The sequence below is a fragment of the Meles meles genome, chromosome 2 (genome assembly GCF_922984935.1).
Source record: "Meles meles chromosome 2, mMelMel3.1 paternal haplotype, whole genome shotgun sequence".
Lineage (NCBI taxonomy): Eukaryota > Metazoa > Chordata > Mammalia > Carnivora > Mustelidae > Meles > Meles meles.
This window is the reverse complement of record NC_060067.1, coordinates 11,193,989-11,207,026: the sequence shown is the minus strand read 5'-3', so window position 1 is coordinate 11,207,026 and position 13,038 is coordinate 11,193,989. Positions and strand designations below refer to the sequence as shown.

The 13,038-nt window shown below is 40.7% G+C and overlaps 1 protein-coding gene across 9 annotated transcripts in view; it reads left to right on the top strand.

Moving 5' to 3' along the window:
• Positions 1–13,038, top strand: part of RUFY3 (RUN and FYVE domain containing 3) — an 82,842-nt gene that overhangs the window by 40,115 nt on the left and 29,689 nt on the right. For all 9 annotated transcript variants that reach the window (XR_006817483.1, XM_045998304.1, XM_045998305.1 and 6 more), the window contains 2 exons: positions 11,358–11,531; positions 12,277–12,394. Coding sequence is in view for 8 of the 9 variants with exons in the window: in XM_045998304.1 (XP_045854260.1) it covers positions 11,358–11,531; positions 12,277–12,394 (292 nt within the window). In the remaining variant the exon portion in view is untranslated. The remainder of the gene's footprint in view (positions 1–11,357; positions 11,532–12,276; positions 12,395–13,038) is intronic.

Here is a 13,038-nt window from a genome sequence, read left to right as displayed (position 1 = left end):
AGCCAGACATAATGTTTGGTGGGTTGGATGTATTAAATGCATTCTTAACATGATCTTTTCACCTTAACAGTGGGTTTATTGGGATGTAACCCCATTGTATCTTGAAGAAGATCTGCTATTATTTTTTTTTTTTTAGGATTTATTTATTAGAGAAAGCACAAGCAGGTGGAGTAGCAGGCCGAGGGAGAAGCAGGCTCCCCGCTGAGCAAGGAGCCAGATGTAGGGCTCCATTCCAGGACCCTGGGAGCATGACCTGAGCCAAAGGCAGTCACTTAACCAACTGAGCCACCCAGGTGCCCCAAAGATCCGTTATTTTAAAGGAAACTCCAAATGCTATGCCTTTCCACTTGCAAATACTTCAGTACCACACCTAACAAAATTAACCATAATTTTCTAATATTACCTAATATTTACTTAGCCTATCTTCAAAGGCTGCTTGTCTCAAATATGACTCTTTTCAGTTGGTTTATATGAATCAGGATCCACACAAGAAAAACATTATTACGTCTCTTAAGTCTCTAGGGTTTTTTTTATTTTTTAATTTTTATTAATTTTTTATACTGCTGTTATCCTCCTTATTTTATTTTATTTCTAACTTTTTACTTAAATTGCAGTTAGTTAATGTAGAGTGTAATAGTAGGTTCAGGTGAAGAATTCAGTGATTCATCACGTACAACACCCAGTGCTCATCACAGTGTGACTCCCGCCATTTATTTAACCCACACGCTCCCTCCTCCCCTCTAGTTTTTGTAAAGAACAGCTTTCCTGAGATACAGTTCACATACTGTCAAGAGTCACCACTTTCAGCTGTACAGTTCAGTGGTCGTTAGTATGTTTCCAGAGCTGTGCATGCATCAGCACTACCTAATCCCAGAACACTTCCATCACTCTCTATAGAAACCCTGCACCCATTAGCACTGACTCCCTATTCCCTCTTCTCCCCAGGTTCTGGTAACTACTAATCTGCTTTCTGTTTTTATAGATTTGCCTGTTCTGGATATTTCGTTTAAACAGTCATGAAATATGAGGCCTTTTGTGCCTGGCTTCTTTCACTCAGCATAAGGTTTTCAAGGTTCATTCATAATATGGCATGCATCAGTACTTCATTCCTTTCTATTGCTGAACAATATTTCATTGTACAAATCACATTTTATTTATCAGTTCCATCAGTTGATGGACATTTGGGCCATTTCCACTTTTAGGCTATTATGAGTAAAGTTGTTACGAACATTCATGTACAAATTTTATGTGGACATGAGTGCTCACTTCTTGGGGGTATAGACCTAAGAGTGGAATTGCTGGGTCATGCTGGTGACCATGGTTTAACCTTTTGAGTTTTCCAAAGCTGTTGCACCATTTTGCATTCCTGCCAACAGTGCAGATGGGTTCTCCGTAGTCTTGTCCACACTTATTATTTTCCTTTTTAAAAAATCCGTATTTGTGAATGTGCAAAGGCATCTCATTTGCATTTCCCTAATGGACATTTATTTCATGTACTTATTAGCCATTTGTGTATCTTTTCTAAAGAAATGTTTATTCAAATCCTTTGTCCATTCTTTTTTACTGGGTTACTTTTCTTTTATTGAATTGTAAGAATCCTTTGTATGTTCCAGATACTGGGTATGATACGTAGATTTTTTTTCCTCCCATTCCATGGGCTGTCTTTTCATTTTCTTAATGATGTCCTTTGAAGCACAAGTGTTTTTTAATTTTGATAAAATCCAGTTTAGTTTGTTTTAATTTTTTTTCATTTTTTTAAATCGGGTTAATTTTTTTTCTTTTGCTTGTACTTGTGGTGTCATCTAAAAAACCATTTAGTCACATTCTATAATCCTTTTTATATGTTGTTAGCTTGGGTTTGCAAGTACTTTACTGAGGGGTTTGCATCTATATTCATAAGAGGTATTTTTAGTTCTTTACTATCTTTGTCTGATTTGGTCTCAAGGAAGTATTGGTCTCATAGAAAAAGTTGGGAAATATTCCCTCTTCTATTTTTTGGAATTGTTTGGGAAGGATTGTTTTAATTGTGTTTTTTAATGTTTTAAATGTACATTTCAGTAGTGAACCCATCTGGTCCTGGCTTTTTCTTTGTGAGTTTTTTTTTTTTTTTTTTTAATTACAAAATCTTAAAAAAAAAAAAGAGAGAGATCACAAGTAGGCAGAGAGGCAGGCAGAGAGAGGTGGGGGGGGGAAGCAGGCTCCCCGCTGAGCAGAGAGCCTGATGCAGGGCTCATTCCCAGGACCTTGAGGTCATGACCTGAGCCAAAGGCAGAGGCTTAACCTACTGAGCCGTCCAGGCGCCCCACAAATTCAGAATCTTTACTTGTTATAGATTTTCTGTTTCTCAAGTTACTTTTGGTAATTTGTATATTTCTTAGAAATTGTTCATTTTATTTGGGTTGTCTCATGTCTAGGCACAATTAAATAATTATATTCCCTTATAATCCTCTCTGTTTCTGTAAAGTCGATAATTATGTCTTCTCTTCATTCCTGATTTTAGCTATTTGAGTCTTCTCTCCTTTTCTTTCTTTCTTTCTTTTTTTTTTTCTTTCTTTTTATTTTTTTAAAGATTTTATTCATTTATCTGAGAGAGAATGAGTGAGAGAGAGCATGAGAGAGGAGAAGGTCAGAGGGAGAAGCAGACTCCCCAAGGAGCCGGGAGCCGGATGCAGGACTCGATCCTGAAAGTCCGGGATCATGACCTGAGCCTAAGGCAGTCGCTCAACCAACCGAGCCACCCAGGCGCCCAAGTCTTTTCTCTTTCTCTATTGGTCACTCAAACTAAATGTTTGGCAATGTTGTTAATCTTTTGAAAGGACCAACTTTGAGTTTAACTGATTTTTCTCAGTACTTTAATGTGCTCTTTATTTCTGTTCTAATCTTTATTACTACTTCTTCCCGGGGCATTCCACTAATATATATATTTATTGGTTGCCCTTGAGGAAGCTGTCTGTGAAATTGTCGAATTATGATATGCTGGAGCTAGAAGAGTCATGTAGGTTGGTGCTTCTCAAACTTCGAGTGCACATACAGAAACCCTGGGGTCTGGTTAAAGTGCGGAACTTGAGGTTCTGCACAATGGTTCAGTGGTACCATCGGGGCCCAAGTTTCCCATTTCCGAAAGCATCCGGGTGACGCCCGTGCTGAGGCCAGGGCCGCATGTTTGGTGGTAAAGGTCTAGTTCATCTGGTATCAGAGTCACCTGTCGGGTTTTCTAAACCGTGTTGTTTCTCTCCATTCCGGGGATAATAATAGTGCCTCCCCCCGCCCCACACTGGTGCTTCAGTGGGTCACTGTGATTGATATATTGTGTGTTGTTTCCGTCAGATAAAAGAATTACTATATAAGCTTAACCTTCTCACTTGACAGATGAGGAAATTGAGGCCCCAGAGAAGTAAGACTCCTTGCCTGGTGCCATATAATTAGTGCAGATAGGTGACTAATATCACGCACATTAAGATTAGTGGCTGGATATAATCTTCCAATGATAAAGCTTGATTTTAGCAAAGTACAGCTTTGATTATGCTATCCAAGGAAAGGTAGCAGTGAAGTAAATTTGTTAAGTTTTCTCGACTTCTAAAAATAAATAAAGTAAATAAATAAATACAATTTTCTCGACTTCTTTAAGATACCGAGCCAGAGAAGATTTTACTGAAGTGAATTTCCTCTTTGGTACTCTCGAGTAGAAGTGTATATGATATTTGGAATGGCATTAAGGAGAATAGATAGTCTGCTTTTCCCTCTCCCACTTCCTCTGCTCGTGTTCCTTCTTGCTATGTCTCTCTCTATCAAATAAATACGTAATTCATTTTGTAGTGATCTCTACATCCAACGTGGGACTCGAGCTTACAGCCCTGAGATCAGCGGTCACGTGCACCGCCAGCTGAGCCAGGCTCCCTATTTATTGATTATTTTCAAATGAGGATCCAATAAAAAGTTCATGATCCACTGGGTGTTGTGCAAAAACAATGAATACTGTTCGCTGAAAAAATAAATAAATTAATTTAAAAAAAAAGTTCATGATCCTCTTATACAAATAAGTGTCATCAGACTAGTTAAATGGTGGTTTGGGGGTTTTTGTTGTTGTTGTTGTTTTTAAAGATTTTATTTGTTAGAGTACGAGCCGGGGGAGTGGGAGGCTGAGGGAGAAGCAGGCTTCCCGCTGAGCAAGGAGCCCAATGCAGGACTCAGTCCTAGGACTCTGGGACCGTGACCCGAGCCGAAGGCAGAGGCTCAACCAACTGAGCTGCCCAGGCATCCCTAAATGATGTCTTATTACAGGATCCTTTCGGTGCTTTCAGTAATTTCTTTCACTATCAAGGATAACTCATTTTACACCCAATTTCATACTCTTTAAGAAATATTACAGAAAAAATTCAAAATAGATTTATTTAGGAATTATTGGTCTTCAGACAGTCTGAACACAGAGTAAGCTTTCCTCTCTGTACCCTTCTGTTAGTCATTTTTAATCTCATACTAATGTTCATAGGTATCTTTGGAAAAATTCTATATGACAACTTTTGTTTCTCACATAGGATAAATTTTTGATCTGTCAGATAACCAGGAAGTTCTAAAAAGTAACTGCTTGTGCATACAAATTATTCCCACCTTGCCAAAAATTGGACACAGTATAATAATATTAAACCTATGTTAAATATAACTTAACTTTTCTTCGACTATTCATCAAGCATTTCAGGATTTCTCTCTAGGAATATTAGCCATTGCACTGAAGAGACAAATGGGCTCTTGGTCAGATGATGGGTTTGCAGAACGGGGTGACCCAGTGTCACTCTTAGCTCTATGGTTTTGGGTTCACTTTTGTCGTCTCTGTTGACTAAATGAGCCTCATTACTCTGTAAAATTCATTAAATTTTCCTCGTATGGAAATCTGCATTCTTTTTTTTTTAAGATTTTATTTATTTATTTGACAGAGAGAGAGAGAGAGATCACAAGCAGGCAGAGAGGCAGGCAGAGAGAGAGGCAGAGAGAGAGAGGAGGAAGCAGGCTCCCCGCCAAGCAGAGAGCCTGATGCGGGGCTCGATCCCAGGACCCTGAGATCATGACCTGAGCCGAAGGCAGAGGATTTAACCCACTGTGCCACCCAGGCGCCCCGGAAATCCGCATTCTTGAAGAGCTATAATGAAGATCTAGATGTTCTGGAAAGAACTTCGGTTTGCAGATCTGTTTATATGGTTATTATCGTAACTGGAGTCATTTTTGCACAGTTTCTTTAGTGCTCTGCTCCTGCTGTGTTCCCGACCCAGGTGCTTTGTGTCACCATCTGTCTGCCCACCAAAACTAGACACATAGACGCTACTCTCCATACTTCCTCCTTGATACATTCTAGCCTGAGAACGTCCCCCAGAGCTAAATCCCTCCTCTCCACACAGCAGCGACGGACCACTCTAGTTCACCCCTTCCTCGTTTTCTCCCCAGCTTTTGTGTTAGAACCTTACTTGCTCTGCAGCTCTGCGTTCCTGCACCCCTCCAGGCCGCCATCTATGCGGCTCTGGGAGCGGTTTCTCTGAAATTCAAATCTGTGAGCTACACCTCTCATGAAAATCTTGGCTGACTTTAAGGTAAAATCAAGACCTTAACCAGGACCCTTAGCAGTCTCTCCTTTGCCTATTTCCCTCATCTCTTCTCACAGCATTTACTCATGTGCACCGTAAACTTCTGACATGTTTCCCATTTTATTTTTCTTACTGGGCCAAGTTCTTTCATACTTAGGTGCCTTTGCTCGACCTGTTCCTTTCATCCTGCTCCCTTCCCAGCTCTACGCCTACTCCTCCTTATCTGACTCATCCTGTGTTACTGAAATACATGGCACCTAATGATTTATTTTTTTTAATATTTTTATTTATTTATTTGACAGAGATCACAAGTAGGCAGAGAGGCAGGCAGAGAGAGAGGGGAAGCAGGCTCCCCACTGAGCAGAGAGCCCGATGCAGGGCTCGATCCCAGGACCCTGAGACCATGACCTGAGCTGAAGTCAGAGGCCTAACCATCTGAGCTACCCAGGCACCCTGGTGATTTACTTTTTCTAAAAAGATTGATTTATTTATTTTAGAGAGAAAGTCTGCGAGCGGAGGATGAGGCAGAGGGAGAGGGAGAATCCTCAAGCAGACTCCCCGCTGAGCGCAGTGCCCCATGAGAGGCTCGGTCCCAGGACTCTGAGGTCATGACCTGAGCCAAAATCAGAAGTCGGCCACTTAACCCACAGAGCTACCCAGGCACCCCCCCCAATGGTTTCTGTGTATTCATTTTGTACTCTGCTACTTCTATAAGTTACTGTATTGTTGTACAAATTCTGTTCATTTGCTTTTCTGGACGTAAAATGAGATCGTAGGAGAGCAGTGATATTTGATGCGGTTTCACAGGTTCTGTGCTTCTAGTTTCTTCATCTTCTTCACTTGCCTTCCTCCACCACCCTCAGTGCAGTGTCAAGTAGTAGCCATGCTAATGGATATTTCTTAATTTCCTCACAGTGCTGCAGAGTGGGGGCGCCTGGGTGGCTCAGTCGGTTGAACGGCTGCCTTCCGCTCGGGTCATGATCGCAGGGCCCTGGGATGGAGCCCCACGTCGGGCTCCCTGCTCAGCGGAGAGCCTGCTTCTCCCTTTCCCTCTGCCTGCTGCTCTGCCTACTTGTGGTCTCTCTCCATCTCTCTAATAAAGAAATAAATAAAATCTTTTTTAAAAAATGCTGCAAAGTGAATAAACATTTTATAAGCTAAAAACAAAACAGCCTTATCCTCTGAAAACTTCGATCCACATACTTGCCCTTCAAAGATGAAGGGAAAGGGGGCGGGTCAGGTAGCTGTCTTCTGTAAATGTTCCTGTCATGTCCTGTGTATGCGTTTGTTAGTGTTCTTACTGCAGTACATTTGCACTGCTTCTCAAACACGTCCAGCGGCCGAGGACGTTGTAATAGGACTTACGTACAACCTGCCTGATACTTTGCATCAGTATCACATCTAGGATTTTAGCCTTAAGTACATAAAACTTACATTTGAGTCCATAGAAAGGGCATAGTTGACCAAATATAAAAACGTTTTAATTTTATTTGTCCTGGAATAAAATTGATCTTTGTCGAAGATAATAATGTTTATTGTGAAATTTCACATTTTCTCTGCAAGCTGTCCGTTTTGTTCTCCAGACATCTGTGTACCTAACTTTGATAAATAGTAAGCACTTTGGTGTCAGGAACTAGGTCTTTCATCTCTGGAATCCCAGCATTAAACATAGTATCTAATACCCAGTAGATGTTTACTGTTTATTGAAAAAAAAAATGAATGAATGAACAAAAGTTCAGTTTTGGAATAATAGTGTTAAATGTTAGCATTGTTAAACATTTTAATTGTAGATATTTTTCTCATAGAAAAATATAATGACACTGTGAAAGTCATGCATTTTTTAAAAATCATTTTCTGGCCTATACAACGAAACAGAACTTTAAAAAGAAATGTTTAATAGACGTGCCTGGGTGGCTCAGTTGGTTAGGTGTCTGTCTACCTTGGGCTCAGGTCATGATCCTAGGGTCCTGGAATCAAGCCCCACCGCCGGCTCCCTGCTCAGTGGGGAGTCTGCTTCTTCCTCTCTTTCTCCCCTTGCTCGTGCTCTCCCTCTCATTCTCTCTCTCACGGTTTCTCAAGTAAATAAAATCTTTAAAAAAATTTTTTTAGTTAAAAGTATAAAATATACAGGAAAGATCACATTGTAAGTATTCAGTACATTGAATTTTCACACACTCGACTATTTCACGTAACTAACCCCATATTAAAAACCAGAACTTTACCTGCCCCTCAGAACTCCAAACTGTGTCACGGAAACCCTTTTTAACAGCATTTATTCATTCTGCAAAATCATTTTATACTTAAGTGTGATTTAAGATAATAATTGTATAGAGTTTTTTTTATTCCAATGACAGGTTAGTGATTTAGTGATCATTATAACTAGCCAACATTACAAAATGTAAAAAAGAAATAGTATAAAGTACTATTTTCAGTAGTTTGCTTTAGTACTAAATAGAAAAAGCAATTAAAATTATTTGTAATGCCCATACGCTCATATACTATTCAACACAAAAATTATGATAATAAGCATCAAGTAATAATCATTTTTAAAAGCTTTTGCATTAAATAATTAATAATGAGCAGTTAATTCTTTTGTGCTTTGTGCCTAATTTTCAAATTACCCTGATTTTTGTTTGACCTTCTTTTATTTGTTTAGAGTAGTAGTTCTTAATGGGGAAGAAGCCCGATTTTGTCTCCCACGAACAGGCATTTGGTATTATCTGGAGACATTTTTTGGTTGTAACTGGAGAGGGCTACTGACACCTAGTGGGTAAAGGCTTGGCTGCTGCTAAACTTAATTCACAGAACAGCCCCCCACCAAAAAAAGAATTATCTGGCCCAAAATGTCAGTAGTACTGAGATTGAGAGCAATATTTTCTAAAGAATGAGTGGGTTGTGTTTGATGTAGATGAGTTCAAACAGGTTATAGCGCCATACTGGTAATGTACAGGGTATTAGGACTTAATTTCCCTAGGCATTAGCTCATCTTTCTCCATAGCTTGTTTACCAGGCCCCAAACTGATGTCTTGAACATTCTGCTAATGATTCTAAGAAGAATGAGATGAAGCAATGTAGAAGTATAAGTCCATCACCACTTCTGGCTGAAGTCTCAAATCCAACTCTCTGATGACATTTCCTTGTCATCTGTTGGGAGGCAGTAGAGAACGGAGTTGCTCTCCGCAGACATTCAAGCACACTCACACACCTCTGTGCCATTCCTTCCATCCAGTGATTTTGGGAGGTTGGAAACGCTGGAGTGCAGGGTGCCCAAGTGGCTCCGTCAGTTAAGGGTCCAGCTCCTGATTTCTGCTCAGGCCATGATCTCTCAGGGTCATGAGATCAAGCCCTCCTGGAGCTCTGCCCTCAGTGCAGGGTCCTGCTTAAGATTCTGTCTCTCCCTCTGCCCCTCCCCCTGCTCGCTTGTGATTTCTCTCTCTTTAAAGTAAGTATGTCTTAGAAACACTGGAGTGCACAGATATGCCAGTAACAAAGTAGAAAATTAATATAAATTAATTTATATTAGATAAATTTATATTAGATAATTTTATATTAAATATTGTATAATTTTTATATAATTATATAAATCAAATAATTAATAAATTGTTGATTAATAATTTATTGATTTTTAATAAATTAAATAATAGAATATTATATAATTTATATAATATATCATTAAAATTATATTAGATAATTTATATTAGATAAAGCTGTTTTTCATGGCTGTTTTTTAGGGGGGGGTAGATTATTGTATATTTCAGTGTCACCTTGTAAACTTGTTCTGGTCTTGACAAGTTGACCTGCCCCGAGCGAAGAGCCACATTTGAGGCACGGCCTTAAAACATTTGTTGTGCGAGAAAGAATCAATGACAACATATACCACTTCTGACTTCATAATAAAGCGTTTCGCTGAAAATATCTCAGAGAACACAACAAACCAAGATTTATATAGTTGGAATTATAAATCTGCAAGTCCATAAACTTAATGAAAAGTAGCTTAGAATGTGGCATTTGATTCTGCTTATTCAACTGTGAAAGCAGATACAAATGAAAACTTTTCATGAAGAAAATTAGGGACAAGTTGAATAAAATAATCTGTTTAATGTAGCTTTTTTGTGTTACGGGAGCATGGATTTTATTAGTATTTTTTGTCAACCAAAGAAGTGGTAAAATAGTTCATGGATGTGTGGGCCTTTTCTAGTTTTTAAAAATATGATGCATTTGACCTTTGAGAGGATCCATTAGCTTTCATGTCAGATCTAGATCCAAATTCTGCCATTTATGAACTATTTGGCCTTCAGTCTGTTAACTGTGTGGGCCTGCTTTACCTCTCTAAAAGAAGGGACGAAATTTAATGATAAAGTCACAAGAATTAAGTAAGATAGTCCTGTAAAAGAATGGCCAGCCCAGAGAAGGACAAATATCCTTTGGAGTCATTGGTCCATTTGTAAGTGGATTCTAGTGGCCCAGAGCATAGGTGTTGGGGGCAGAGAGCCTGGGTCTAGACTCTGGCTTTGTTGTCTCTTAGTGGCTGGGCTCAGGGCCTGGCTTTACACTCTTAAGCTGCATGTGTAAGTTGGCGCTCTCGGTCACTGTCTCACGGCCCGGTGTAAGGAGGGATTGAAATCATAACCGCCGGGAGCAACCCACAGTACCTGGCACAGCGTAGGCACCAGCAAGTGGGAGTCCGGAGTACCTGGATTGTTCTGAGCTCTGTCGGATAAAATGTGGTGCTTAGTCTGTTCCCTCAAATGGCTTATCACACTGTCTGCTGAGTCTCAAAACTGGGGGAGCTAACACTGTTAATTATTTTGTTTATTGAGTAATGCTTCGTTTAAATAATAATGTAATTAGCGTGAGTAATAACACTAATAATGTATTAGTGCATTTGGAACAAAGTTTAAGAACTTGTTTTTTCTACATTGGCTGTAGTTTTTAGAGTGCTTGACAGACTGTGGAGAAAGAGGGGGCAGGGCCAGGGTGGCATCGTGGAGACGGGCGGGACGGCTGTGCAGGAGTGGGCTGTGAGGGGCACCCGAGTTAGGGGGTGGCAGGGCTGGTGGTGAGAGTATTAAGACTGTGCTGAAGACCTGAAGTTGGATAAAATAAGTAATTTCACTGTTGCATCAAGAATATTCCTAAGGAAGGGGTGCCTGGGGGGCTCAGTCGGCCGAGTCTCTGCCTTCGGCTCAGGTCATGATCTCAGGGTCCTGGGATGGAGCCCTGCATCGGGCTCCCTGCTCAGTGGGGAGCCTGCTTTGCCCTCTCTCTCTGCCTCTGCTTGTGTTCCCTCTCTCGCTGTGTCTCTGTCAAATGAATAAATAAAATCTTAAAAAATATATATATATATTCCTGAGGGAAACTGGCATCTTTCTTTTCTTTTCTTTTTAAGATTTTATTTATTTGTTTGACAGACAGAGATCACAAGCGGGCAGAGAGGCAGGCAGAGAGAGAGGAGGAAGCAGGCTTTCCGCCGAGCAGAGAGCCCGATGTGGGGCTCGATCCCAGCTGGGATCATGACCTGAGCCGAAGGCAGAAGCTTTAACCCACTGAGCCACCCAGGCGCCGCATGGCGTCTTTCTTTTTAGCAGCAAGTAAAACTTGGCAGAGAATATAAACCGAACAATACAGTTTGGTGCCACTGTCTTCATTCTTAGTAAGATACCAACAGCCCTACCAAGCATTGCTTTTGTACCTTCGGTGCTAATGTCAACACAGTGACATGCTGAATTTTAAAATGTGCGGTTTCCAGTAACCATGGTCCGTCCTCTCTCCCTTTGGCTGTAGATCCTAATTATCTCATGGCTAACGAGCGCATGAACCTGATGAACATGGCCAAGCTGAGTATCAAGGGCTTGATTGAATCGGCTCTGAACCTGGGGAGAACTCTGGACTCCGACTACGCCCCGCTCCAGCAGTTCTTCGTGGTGATGGAGCACTGCCTGAAACACGGCCTGAAGGGTAGGCGTGGCCCCGGGGTGCAGATGTGCGCACAGCTGTATTCAGGCAGCACATCCCGAGGAAGAAAAGCGGTCTTTATGGAGCCCAAGAATAAGAGGCTAGAATTAGTAATACTAACCTACTGGGATGCCCCCTGTATGGGCACAGGGATGTGGTTGAATTAAAGAGCACACAGGGCTTACGAAACACTGATCTCTCAATCCTAGAGCTGGAACAGACATTACTAGTCCAGTGCGGCTCTTCTGTTTGACAGGTGGAAAGGGGCCTAGAATGAGCGCTGACTTGCCCAAGGTCACACAGTGGACTCTTGCTTTTGCGCTCTTCCACTTAACCATAAGTTTTGAGGAAAGGACCTGGTCTTGTTCTCCTTGCTTTCTTTCCTGCTCCTTCCCCAGTATCTAACAGCCTGTTTCTGGATTACGTATTCTTTTCCATTATACTGTTTTCCTCACTAATACCATGCAGCTTTAAGGACTATAAAATATTTTATTATATCGGGCTAGTTATAAGTTCTTTTTGAAAGAGAAAGGACTGAGTCTTGGGAAGTGGGAGGTTTTTGATTGTCACAAAATGTTACCTGTTCTGAAAGCTTGAGTAGTTTTAGAACTGTCCGATAATCTAGGACTAGTTCCCTCAGAAAAAGGATTGAACGGATGAGAGAGAAGTGTGTGCACATGTTTGTGTGTTGAGAGCATGTTTATCTTGCAAAGAATATTAAAATACTGCTTTGTTTTTATCACCTTAGCTAAGAAAACCTTTCTTGGACAAAATAAATCCTTCTGGGGGCCTCTAGAATTGGTAGAAAAGCTTGTTCCAGAAGCTGCAGAGATAACAGCAAGTGTTAAAGATCTTCCAGGACTTAAGTAAGTTTAAGGTTGAATTCTGTTAGGAAAACACTCATATTAACTATCTCCTTGAAGGCTAAAGATAATGATGACCATAATAATTTATTTCATAACAATCCAGAAAGAAAACTCTATGCATCAGAACTGTTGTGAGAGAACTGCTCATATCAAATATGAAGAGAAGTGTGCCTGTGAGGGATAATTATTATTAACTTGAAAGAGGTTGTATTCGTGTTAAAAGACCAAACGTTTTCTTATCCTCTTAAAACACTTGTGGGAATCAGTTCGAGTCTCAAGACATTAGATCTAAGGAGGGAGCGTGCTAGACATGACTAAGAAAAAGAATGTTTGAGAGCCAAGATTAAAACAGTTGTGAAGTGAACCTCAGCTACAGACACTGGGAACCTGCCTCAGAACTTGAAAAAGAGTAGTAACCATCTTAGACTGGTTTAACTTGAATTAGATAGCGGCCTACGTGGACTGTGTCCGCATTACTAGTATTTGGGTACTTACATGATCCACGCTAAGTCTCTGAGGATTACGAACGCTAATGCGATGGAACGTTTTCCCTTGGGCCTCCCAGAGCATCTGTCTTCAGATCGTAGTCTCACTCAGTCACTAATGCTTCACGAGAGCACTTGTTCCAAACACACCCCCAGACC